This window comes from Scardinius erythrophthalmus (assembly GCF_964197995.2).
Source record: "Scardinius erythrophthalmus genome assembly, chromosome: 10".
In the NCBI taxonomy this organism is placed as follows: domain Eukaryota; kingdom Metazoa; phylum Chordata; class Actinopteri; order Cypriniformes; family Leuciscidae; genus Scardinius; species Scardinius erythrophthalmus.
In genome coordinates, this window is record NC_138230.1 from 39,142,410 (window position 1) to 39,155,548 (window position 13,139).

The window sequence follows — 13,139 nt, forward strand, 5'->3', positions numbered from 1 at the left end:
ACGTGAGAAAAAGAATGAATAGGCGTAGCCTATGAATTGGCTATATTTGGGTCTTTTTCGAAACTTTCCCCTAATGGGATTCTTCGGGACTTTTTTTTCCTTACTTTGGACATATTGAGGATACAAAATCAGTTGAGTTTGCTTCTGTTGCAATTTGTTCAACCTTTTTTCATAAAATGACTGGACTAAATGGCAATGGCAAGTCTTTCTCTGGTGTGAACTGATGCGGCGGGTTGCTATGGTTTCCAACTCCTACTTTGTGAGCTGAACGTCAGCACAATGTGTACACGTGATACGCAATATCGGAGACGTGATACGCATAACATGAGCTGAAGAGGCGTTCGTTGTACCTTTGTCCAAGCTATCCAAACGCGAAAATTCCATAAAGTGAGTAATCCTCGCTGTTATATTATACATTTTGAAAGAGAAAAAATAGCACAACATAATCACCGTCAGAATTTACAACTTGTGGTGTGAAATAAGAGAAACAAGCGTTAATAGATAGCATGAAGCTACTGCTGGGTTAGCTCGCTCGCTAACTGATGTGAAGTTGCTCTCTATCATTCAGCTTTACAAACACATAGCATCACTTATGAAATATCAGCAGTTCTACGCATTGTTCACCTTATGTTAGATGATAAAGCACAGTGCGTCCTCGTCTCTCCAGGAAACTAGCTTCTTTATTCAGCTTAGAAAACTAAACCGACTGTTTCTCTGTGAGCTGCCGTGACAGCATCTTAAGGCGTCATAGACCTGTGCTGCATGTTTAGTGTGAGTGAACTGAACTGTAGTCCACGGGATTTTGAGACACAGACACTGTCTGTCGTTATTAGTAGTTCGTTTAAACAATGTGGAAATACATTTAAAGTCAGAGACCACAAGTGTGTAGATAATGTTTACATGGTAGGAAGGTATCACGCAAATTCATATAAGTTTATAATTTGTTGTGTATATCTATCTATCTATCTATCTATCTATCTATCTATCTATCTATCTATCTGTCTATCTGTCTGTCTGTCTGTCTGTCTGTCTGTACGCAAACTCATATGTTTATAATTTGTTGTGTATGCCAGTGTAAATCTATCTATCTATATCTATCTGTCTGTTTGCAAACTCATATGTTTATAATTTGTTGTGTATGTCAGTGTAAATCTATCTATCTATCTATCTATCTATCTATCTATCTATCTATCTATCTATCTATCTATCTATCTATCTATCTATCTATCTATCTGTCTGTCTGTCTGTACGCAAACTCATATATGTTTAAATTTGTTGTGTATGTCATTGTATATCTATCCATCCATCCATCCATCTATCTGTTTGTCTGTCTGTGTAGTCTAAGTTAGCTGTATGACCGTCTATCCATCCAGTTTTGATGCAAAAATGACACAGTTTCTGCTCATTCTGCAAGTCTTTCTTTACAATTAGTTGTAATTGTTTTAGTGTTTTTATAGTAAATTTATTTAATTGTTTCTTTAGTATTATTTACTTACTATTTATTAATCATTTAAATGAATTTTATTTTTATTTCTTCAGTCTTTAGTTTGTTTTACTTTCTTTCTTTAGTTTGCATTACTATTTTGAAATACTTCTATTTAGCTTTTTATTTCAGTTTTAGTCATTTTAATTCTTAAACATTTATTTCAGTTAGTGATTTGTAATTTGATTTCTAAGTTTTTCAGTTTTGTTTTTCAACACACACACTCTTTTATTTCAATTAACATTGTGTAGTTTTGGTTTTAACAATGATTTAAAAATAATTTTATGAAGTAAAAAATAAAATAAAATAAATTGAAATCTCATTTTAACTAGTGGATCGGGGGTCGAAGCGGCGGCAGGTGAAGCCTTTGGCTGACTCTTTGCTGGATGCTCTGGACTATGACAGCTCAGATGACAGTGATTTTGAAGTTGGAGATGCATCAGGTAAATAGTCTCAAAACAACTTATTGTCACATTGATGTATGTGTTATGTTTGGTATAATACAAATGTCAAAAAGTGGGATTGTGGATCAGTTAGATCTGTAAAATAATGACAAGTAATGATGGCAAGTCTCATACAGTTAAAATAGTCAAATCATAACTGATAGTTAAATCAAATTGTAACTGATAGTTGCATGTATTTATTTATCCTGCGCACAACCATTTTAGACTTGGGCTCCTGCTTGGGTTTTCTCACCTGTCAGGAAAACAGCTGCTGAGGTGGAGATGAGACCTTCATCACCACGTGTGTCACTGTTTTTTCCCCCTGCCTGTAGATTAGACCTCCTGTAATGCATTACTAACACTGGAGTCACATAAGCAATGGCTCCATATCACCATGACAGACTGGAGGTTAACGCAAAGCTATCCCATCAAGCTGCTGTCAACCAAAGTGCAGAAATATCTGCAAGCTGATAATGAAATTCTAACACTTTGACCCCTTTGGGTCTTGAAGTTTTGCTGCATGAAATTTCTGGTCAGATTAATCACATTAATCTGTTTGGGCAATTTACCATTGCCATATGCTGAATAAAAATTATACAAATGCATTAATTACCAGCTTCACACTTATAGTTCATGGTGGTTTTAAATACATGGTAAATGCATGGTGTTAATATTACATGAAAGGATGAGTTTTTATGTTTGTTGAATGTTCACTCAGATTTAATAACAGTTTTTAGTATTATTTTGCTATTTACGATTTAACATGCAGCAAGGTAATGGAAAACAAATACAATAGGAAATTTATGTATTGAAATCCCATTGTGATAAATAATAACTGAAAGTTCTTTCATATATATATTTTTATATATAACCCAACCACACAAAATTGTAACCATTATTAGCTATGTATAAATATATTTTGTCATCCATGCATTTAATCCTAAAAAGGTAAGAATCTGTAAAAAAAACTTTAGTTGTATATTGAGTTATATTATGTATATTTTTGTCATTTTAAATATTTATAAATTGTTGATCCATTGTACATGAAGCAGAAGCTTTGAGTATTTTTTGCATCACATCTGAAGTATGTTGTGTCCTGCACAAAACACTGCTAAGTTCATTTCTCTTGTGTCCCAGGTTCAGAGGGCACTGGCAACGGGAGTGATGAGGAGGGTTCAAATGACAGCGCTGCGGGCTCTGAGAGCGAGTCCGACGCTGTTGGCTCAGCTGATGAAGAGGGCATAGATGACGAAGAGACCAAAGATTTGAATGAAGACACTGAAGAAGAGGAAAAAGCCAAGGAACAGTCTTTCTCTGAGGAGACCAGCAGCAAAGAAACAGAGGGAACCTCCAAGAATCGCAGGAAAGGAGAAAAATCTTCAGATACAGAACCAAACGGTAGTGGTACCGCCGAGGAGGCCCCAGGAGAGCCGAAAAAATGGAACCTACGACGAAACCGGCCCATGCTGGACTTCACTACGATGGAAGAGCTAAACGAAATGGATGATTATGACAGTGAGGATGACAATGACTGGAGGCCCACGCAAGGAAAAAAGAAAGGCAAGGCATCATCTGGGAAGGAGAAAGAAGGGAGTGATGAAGAGGATGATGATGGTGGTAGTGATGAAGAGGACAATGAGGATGATGAAAACGAGACTAGTAGCAGTGATAGTGAGGAAGAAGGGAAGAAACCAAAGAGAAAAGCAGGCAAGAACACTGGGGCGTTTGACGAGGAGGAGACCAATGACAGCCACAGCACATCCCATGGGAAGGGCAATGAGGTAAAATCTCCTCTGATATTGCACTACTGTTATAAGTTTGGGGTCAATAAGATTCAATAATAATACTTTTATTCAGAAAAGATACTTTCAATTTATCAAAAGTGAAAGTGAAGACATTTATAATGTTACGGAAGATTTCCATTTCAACTTTGTTCATCAAAAAATCCTAAAAAAAAAAAAAAAAAAACCTGCATCATGGGATCACAACTTGAGAATGAGAAATATTAAGCAGCACAACTGTTTTCAAGATTGGCAATTATAAGAAATGTTTGAGCAGCAAATCAGCATATTAGAATGATTTCTGAAGGATCGTGTGACACTGAAGACTGGAGTAATGATGCATCACAGTAGTCAATTAGCTATCTTTAAAAAAAAAAATGAAAATAGAAATAAGATATGTTAAATTGTAATAATGTTTCACAATATTACTGTTTTATGATCAAATAAATGGAGCCTTGGTGAGCATTAAAAACTTCTTTTAAAATATTTTATTCTTGACATTAAATAAGTAACTTAAGTAGCCTAACTTAAATAAGCAACACCTTATTTACTTTGTTCATACTAAAACCATGAATTCTACATTCTTCAGAATGCTCAATATTATCGTATGTATTTATCAAAGATGGTTTTGCTGCAATCTTCCAAGGATATTCTTATTCATGTTTGTTCAAATATATTTGCCTAAGGCTGTAGATGATACTTTGTTTGTTGTTGTGATTCAGTTATATTCCACCTTATAATAAAAGGGATAGTTCACCCCAAAATGAAAATTCTGTCATCATTTATTCACCCTTGTGTCGGGAGTCTTAGGGATTTGGAAGGACATGAGGGTGTGTAATTGATTTTTGTTTTTGTTTTTTTGGGTGAACTAACTCTTTAATTCAAATAGCTTTACAAAGTACTGTTCAGATTTGATTTATAAATAAACTAGCCATCTGTCTCCATTTACTGAAAACTGGCAATATGCGTGCCCTATTTTTCACATTTAGTGCCATCAAACAGTTGATCTATCCACTTGTTTAAAATGGTCCAAAAGTTTAGTTGTATGAAAAGGAACCAGCTTGAATTCTCAGATGCAATTGTTTTATTGTGCATTTAGGAAAGCAATCAGATAATCCAGTCATTGGCTCACATAGCATCAGATTGTTGATACAAAAGAGCAATCCTTGTGAATGGGCTTATCTGAGAACTTCAGTTTATAGGATTGGCTAATCTTCCAATCTCAGAGGTGGAATTAGAGCAGAAGCTTTTGAGTGGCTTGTGTCAGGTTTTTTTTTCACGCTGATCCGAGAACTGTTTTCAGAGGAAGATATTTGGACTTTGGTAGAGGACTCGTCCTATCAGTTGTAACATCCCTGACTTGAGTTGGATTGCTAAGTTATCCGTTGCTTCCACAGGACTCTCTGTTGGAGCGGCCCCAGACCTGGAGCTCCCAGCGGATGGAGCACATCCTTATCTGCTGCGTGTGTCTGGGAGACAACAGCGAAGATGCGGATGAGATCATCCAGTGTGACAACTGTGGCGTGACCGTGCATGAAGGTAAAATCCCACATTCTGCCACCAAAAACAAATATTGATCTCAAATGTTTGCACAAAGTTTTGAAAAATTAATTTTAGAATATATTACAATATTCAGTTCCTCCTTTTGCAATGCAGAGCCTGATCTAACCTATACAAAAAAAGTTTTTACATTTAGAAATGTGTATAAATTCCGAGTAATAAGATGTATATCCGCATGAGAAGAATATGCAATGGAATGCCATCCAACTCATGCAAATGTCATCCAGCTGAGTTACTAATAATAATCAGAATTATTAGTTACTTTTACATGAGAAAGTCCAAACCACTGGTTTATTATTAGGATTAATTACAACACTGACATTTTAGGTAGTTATTTTTCAGATAGATAAGAATAAAAGTACAGTATTTCCATTCCTCTCAAGTTTGTTGTGTAACTTGTCATGGCATACGCTTGTCGTGTGTCCGCACACTAGATTGCATTGTCAAGTCAGCTTGAGGAGAGTAAACACAGAAAGTCGAGTGATCTTCATCATCCCACATTATTAGCTCATTGTGACTCTGACTCGTTGGAAACAAAAATCAATTACGCTTTAAACCGTCTTTTAGCGGTGGCCGTCTCATTCAGACAGACCCACTTAACACCAGCTGGATCAATGTGTCACCACTAATTTTCAATTACTCATTGATTTATTTCTTTAATTATTTATTTGCTGCTTGTTTTTTTGCTGGTGGTCTGTTGATTTGCAGAAGCCTCACAGGTAGTTCTATAGAAGCCTGTTCTGCTTGAATACATTGAAGTTTTATGAGATTTTAAGATTTTGTGCACATAATTTAGGTATAATTGGAAATTAAATGACCATAAATAAATCAGCTTTTTTTTAAAAAAAGAATTAAAAACATTTGACTGGTCATATGATCTCAATGTACAAATTCTCTATTTAAATATCTTGTGTGTATACATGAATTTAATATCGTCATTTAAACGTTATTTAATTGAATTAAATTCAAGTCACTGACTTTTGCCTACTGAACAACCACTGGCTCTGCTCCCTTTAACCTAAACTCATTACTTCAGACTTATGTGCCATCCAGAAACTTGCGCTCTGCAAGTGAACGCCGTCTTGTGGTGCCATCTCAAAGAGGCACAAAACATTTCTCTGACCTTTACCTTGACTGTTCCATGCTGGTGCAATGATCTGCCTAACTCTACCAGAGCTGCTGAGTCCTTGGCCATTTTCAAGAAACGGCTTGTCTTTCTTCTTTTGCACATCTTTTTCGGCAACACTTGATCCATTAATACTAACACTTTTATCTTCTATTCTTTATCTATTTTTTTTTAAGTACATGTACTGAGTTGTAACATTTTTTGATTCAAAATTGCTATGTAAAAAAACAAACAAAACAATGAACCATATGCATGGATGAATTGTTAGAATTTAGAAAATAATACAATCATTTTTTTTATTTCATGTTGAATTTGAAGTCCAGTCTATTTAGTTTTATGTGGTGAGGCGTAGTGCAAAAGGATCAGGATTTTCAGAGTAAATCAGAAGGTTGCTGGTTTGAGCCCCCTACGGAACAACAGTCACTGTTGTGCCCTTGAGCAACACACTTAATGTCTGGAGGGATTGTCCTTGAAATAAGTCAGTCACTTTGGATAAAAGCATCAGTTGAATGACTACCTACTTACCTGTTTGCTTCTCAGATTCCATCTGGTGAGGACACATTAGTTAATTACATCTAAAGAGCATGTGCCTGTTCGTCCTTTCATCCTAGCACACAGCAATGAGTGGTTTAAGAGGTGGCAAACAAAGAATATATACACTCAGTAAAGCATGCATTCGGTTCTCCCATATGTACAGCATACTTCGATGAATCTCCCAGTGGATCTTTGACCACTGCAGTGGATTTTAAAAGGGTGAATCTCATGAAGAAATTCCTAAGGGAAAATTTCACCTCAAAATCAAAGGGAAATTAAGATTACTTTATTATATATTATATAATATATTATATTTTGTACAAAGAGAATGAAGCCAGTTTTGAGTACCGTTGCGATTTCTAGCATTCTGACATTTTTTACATTGTGGGGAAAAAAAACGGTAATGAAAATCATCCGTGTTTGATTCAATTTCAAACTTCGTTATGCTAAATACCATTCACTACTGTTCAGAAGTTATGGTTTTTAGTGGCACATAATCCTTTAAAAAATTATAATATGTTGACTTGTAGCTCAAGAAACATTTATTATTATTATCAATGTTGAAAGCAGTTGTTTACCAATGCTATAAATGTCTTTACTGTCACTTTTGATCAATTTAATGTGTCATTGCTAAATAAAAGTATCAATTTCTTTAAAAAGAAGAAATCTTTGCTTTCCAAACATTTGAATGGAAGTGAGAAAAAAAAGTGTGTATATATATATTTTTTTTTGTCTTGTGATTCTGTGGTTAAATGTGACTCAGACATTTATTTAAAAAAAAAGTTTTTGCGATGTTCACTCAAATAAATCCACAAAAGTTAGGGAGCATGAGCAATGTTGTTTCTGTACAACTGTTGTATTGAGCAATTTTTCAACTAAAAAAAAAAAATTTCATTTTAGCAGCCATTGGGTATTGGTATTGGTTTGTAGCTGTCAGTGGTGTTATCTACGTCAAATAAGCTGCACTTTCAAACTGATTGCGTGTCTGAGTTAGAAAATGGTTAAATCAGTCACTGGCTCTGCCATTCCGGTTAGAAGACACATACACAAGGGATCTGGTCCAGGCGCTCACATTCACTCCTCCCCCTTTAGTGTCAACTCCAACTCACTGAAACAAGCTACTTCATAACCTAGTGCCACTGAATCAGAGGGCAACCTTGAAGCATCCAGGAGTCTTTTACCATGCCAAGAGCAGTGTTGCGGTGTCAGCTCTTAGAGCTGCACTCCTCTCAGATTCATAAACACACAAAGTCTCTCGCTCTCCCCTTCAGGAGTGAAATAGAAAGTATAAAATGCATTGAGCCCTATAGAGGAGTGCGGTTCTGTTGCTTCATGAGCTGTTTGAGTCCCTACTTCTCCTTTGAGTTCTCCTTCCCTTTCTCTTTCTTTTGTCGCTGGAGTGGTGTATGTATATATATTATTTATAATTACAATAATTACAAAGAAAGAATATTTCAGGACTTTTTGAAGTGGCATGACCAAAACGGAGTCATTTAATATTAACAGTGCATATCACGCTACAGCTGCTTTGAGTAATTTAGTGGTATAAATAAATATCACAATTTGTGCAGGAATTTTTTATATATTTTACAACCATTTGATCATTTTTTTTTTATATAATAGTACAGAATAAAGATATTTATTTAGATTCCGAACATTTTGGTAAAGAAGAGATAAAAAAAAAAAAAATGATGGTATGTTTGTTACATTAATTATGAGTTTGGCATCAGCAAAAAAAAAAATAACGCATTCAAAGCTGTTGTAAAATAGCTGACATGTACGCACCTGCAACCACACAATTTGAATTATTGCACCAAATTTTAAACAACCTTGTGTGTTTTCTTTAAATTGTCCCATTTATAATTAACGAAGCTGTCTGCACTGAAAACCAGTAGCACCTCAATGCAGTACACAAGATCCGAGGGGAGGAGTCGGATCTTGTATAAGGGGTGGAGATTGGTGGGTTTAGGGGTGGAGATGGGTAGGTTTAGGGGTGGGTTTAGGGATCAGGGGGTGGAGATTGGTAGGTTTAGGTATGTAAGGTGGGAGGAGTTGGATTTTATCCGACTCCTCCCCCCAGATTTTATGCTCTGCAGTGAGGACCATCTCCTGAAAACTGGTGTTTTTAAATGTAATTCTGCTATTAAAATGGTAGAGCAGAATCTGTAACATTTTTTTCACCATAACCATCAACAACATTCTTTTTATTTTCTTTTTTAGCTCAAGGACTGAGAATGCTAATACTTTTAAAATAGCAATAAAAGTGAAGTAGGTATGAAGTATTGTAAGTGCTGCCATGTAAGTGCTGCCATTTTCTAGGTAAATTTTACATTCTGCATTTGGTAAGTGTTTGGTTAGTACTATCATTCAAAAGCTTTACAATGACTAAAAGGGAAAATTCATGAGGAAAAAAATACTCGCCTTCATATCATTCCAAGCCTGTGTGAAGGTTTTTTTTTTTCTTTTTTTTTTGTGTGTATCACAAAAAATGATGAACAGTTTGGGTGACTATTGACTTCCACAGACACCCGAAAAAAAATCATCTTTTGTGTTCTGCAGATAAAAAAAAAGTCTTTAATTTTGGGGTGAATTTTCCCTATTCACTAGTCTTACTCTGTAATATTCACAATAGTTTGACCAGAATCAATAGTATTCACTTAAATGGTATTTTCAAATAGATCACATTAGGATGGAGAAAGCCAGCAGCTTCCAATGGGTTGGACAGCTGTTTCAGAACAAAATTCTTGACCTGGGCCAGTCGCTGGCCACCTGCTAGTACCAACTGCTCTGTGGTACCACTATTCCCAGTGGGAGAGGGCATGATTGTTCCAGGAGGTGGGGCGGCCCTCATTGCTGACTGTCACAAATGCTCGCTTGATATTTGTGCACTAGTTTGAAAAGGTGACCTTTAGACAAGTGCCACCGAATAAGGTGTCGTTTTCTGTATTGCACTTTGCATACAGACAAACGTAAGGCCTTCTTGTAGTTTGTCCCAGACCAGCGCTCGGCTGCTGTTTGTTCACGTCAGCTATTTTGGGTCAGGCTGCTTTTGCCAAAGCCGTAGAGCTTTTGAAAAGCATTGAGAAGAGTCTGTTTTCGGCAGTAAAAAATGGGATGTCACGTCTCAGACTGTGGGGAGCATGGGTGGCTCCCGAAACAAAGGATTTAGATTCTAATCTGCCTATTTACCGAGGGAAAGTTCAAGTGGCAGTTTTGCTTAACGTTGCAGTATTTGGACAACTCTGCTATTCAGAAATGTTCTTGGGAAGGGGCCAGGAAAAATGGAATGATAAAGTAATGGAGCAAAGGGGCCACAAGAGCAGCACCGGAGATAAGAGACAAGCTGTCATCCTTAGATGCGCACAAGTGTCTCACAGCGTGACTCTGAAGCTCGGCAGTCTGTGGAGGCTCTGACCTCGCATATGGCCTCGCTCAAACTCTAAAGGGAAAGACTCTATCAGAGAAATGCACTGGAGACTCATGAACGATCAGAGCAGAGAGGAAGACTGGTTCCAGTAGTGGACACGTATTTCCCTTTTCAGCTCCGCACAATGCTTTTGATTAGGATCTAACTCTACCACGCTCTATTTGCACGCTCGTCATTACTCGAGAATTGTTAAGAGACACTCCCCGCCATACTTGAGCTGGTCTGCAAAGGCTATTCAGGCTAATTATGAGTCCTTGTTTTCCGCCTCCGACTTGTTTGTTGGTTTTATGTTCTTTAGTAGTTCATTAAAACAAAAGGAGGATTTTTACTGGCTGTGTTGTAATGGTTGCCACTGTCATTCAGTGGAGTGAGTTTATTAAAACCGTACCACAGTAAAAGGCATCACATTGTTCAGTAATGGCTTTGCACTCATTGGAACACCAATTACCATGCTGCTGGTATTGATTTCAGTAAGACCCTAATGAGTTCTGGACCGTAAAGTTAATTATTTCCCCAAACATGTGCAATTCATTTAAATTAGTTACTTGCTTAAATGTGTTTTTTGGTCAAATTTAGTCCTCAGGAATATGGTTGGGGTTTTTTTTATGTTGTCTTCTGAACTTTTCAATTAACACTTACTCCTGCTTGCATATCCCAATGAATGCTTGGTTAATAGTCACTCAAATGTGCATGTGATCATAGGGGATGTAAAAATGCTTAGATGGATCATAACGCCTAACAGTAACTATTAAATGTCGATTATTATATTTATAATGACTATAATAATTCGGAGTGTATTATGTGTTCATCCATAATACAGTTCTTCACCTAATTTCAGTTGTAAAATTATTGTGAATCTTAAATAATCACATTGAATCAAACCAGTTACCAGACTGACGGCAATTTGAGTTTGACTTGGACCATGATTTGGACAATTGTAATCAAACCGAAATATTGTCAGAGTAAATATTACTAATATTAAGTATATTTTAGTATTATTTATATACTATTCTTGCATTTATTAATATTTAGAATTAGCTTTTGTTTTTAGACTTTTTACAGTTTTCATTTGAGTTTTTAGTAATTTATGAGTAATTTATTTAACTTTTAATTTATTTTTATTTCAGTTTTAGTTATTTTAGCACTTGCACTTGTTACAGTTAGTTGCCAAGGCAAAAATTCTAATAGTTTTTCATTTAATGCTTAGACTATTTCATTTCAACTGAAAGTACTGAAATAATTAAATAATTTCTCATTTACTGAAAACGATTTTTAACAGTTTTAATTTCAGTGAACAATATCAACACTTAGGGTGAAACAATATATCGTGTCACAATATATCACAATACAGAAATGCTTAATGATTCTGGTTCCTTTCTGTTTTTTTGTCATTTTGTCATATAAACAACCAGTCTAAGTACAACATCAGAGCTTTTAGTACAACATAGCACAGTAAGTTGGAACTGTATGCATTTGATTCACTAAAAATAAATAATTCACAGTCATTCATTAATGGAACCGAACGTCATGAACAAACAATTCTGTCGTTTAAAGAAAGAATGGAACGGTTCCTCCTAGTGTAATTTACTGTTAGTTTTAGATCGAATGCATTTATTTAGGAAAACATTGTTTACAGCACAAAACCCAGAAGTCAGAGTAATGAAAACACTCTCATGGCACTGTCTTCTGTCCCATCACTATGTTTCAATTGGAAAGACTCTTAAAACTTGGTCTAGTGCAAACCAGTCAAAAGTAAATAATTGGAGACTAGTCTGTCTTGTGCTTTTAGCTGTGTATTTTGCTTAGGAAAAACAAAAAAAACAATTGCTTTGTTTTTTCCTTTATATCATGTTGTGTTATGACAGGTCTTGTGATAGGTCTATGTTTTGGGAACCCTGTGAGAGATAAAACTCCATTAGTTTTAGGAATAGGTTTCTCACCAGAAGTTAAACAGTTTTGCTTGAAGGTATTTGTAATGTGGATTCTGTAACAAGATGTATTGTAGCCACTTTGCACATGTCTATTTTCACACCGGTGCACCTGGCAGAAGAGCTCACATTATTCCTTTGTACAGATGGATAATTGCTAAATTAATTCAGGTTAAGTATTTTGCTCAAGGTTAAAACATGTTTCTCCCTTGCTTTGTCTGATCTTTCATTCCTCAAACTATAAGCATTGCTCCCTTGCTTCCTGTCTAAGCTTCAGCTCGCCTTCAAGGAGGATTGTATTGTCACAATAAGCCTGTGATGCATGTGACCCTAGGCTGGGTTGCAGCATAGTCTCTGGCCTCAGGTGGTGTGCCTGCAGGTATGCAAGTTTTTTTTTTTTTTTTTTTTTTTGCTAAATTGTTTCAACTGGTCTTGGAATGAGTCTCACACCGTGTCTTAACGACATGTGCCGCGAGATAAAAGGTATGTCCTAACCAGCCGTGACGGCGACATTTTAGAAACGGTTTCTATTTTTCTGCAATATCGCGTTGGAACAACAAACACAAAGTGTGGCAATTATAATCTCCGGTACTGTTTATGTGCTTTATTTAATGTTAAAAGCGTGTAATGTGACTTTGAATATCACTTAGTGCTCCAGCTTTGTAGCTATAAAAGCAACAATGGATAATTCACCTCAGATCTTGAAATTAAACAAATGGAAACAAAACGTTCAAACTGTGAACAAACAAGTGTATTCTTTGACAAAGATCGTTTTAGTAACTCAGTAACCTATGTATTTTTAATAATGTTTAAATGGTGTAATATTTGTGAATTTGATTATGTAGACTACTTTTCCA

The 13,139-nt window shown here is 35.9% G+C and overlaps 1 protein-coding gene across 5 annotated transcripts in view; it reads left to right on the plus strand.

Moving 5' to 3' along the window:
* The first annotated feature begins 283 nt into the window (after nt 1-283).
* The window catches only part of phf14 (PHD finger protein 14), an 86,147-nt gene continuing 73,291 nt past the window's right edge, over nt 284-13,139 (plus strand). For all 5 annotated transcript variants that reach the window (XM_081375753.1, XM_081375752.1, XM_081375754.1 and 2 more), the window contains exons 1-4: nt 284-387; nt 1,816-1,926; nt 3,064-3,707; nt 5,105-5,246. In XM_081375753.1, the coding sequence (XP_081231879.1) occupies nt 387; nt 1,816-1,926; nt 3,064-3,707; nt 5,105-5,246 (898 nt within the window). In that variant the 5' untranslated portion in view covers nt 284-386. The remainder of the gene's footprint in view (nt 388-1,815; nt 1,927-3,063; nt 3,708-5,104; nt 5,247-13,139) is intronic.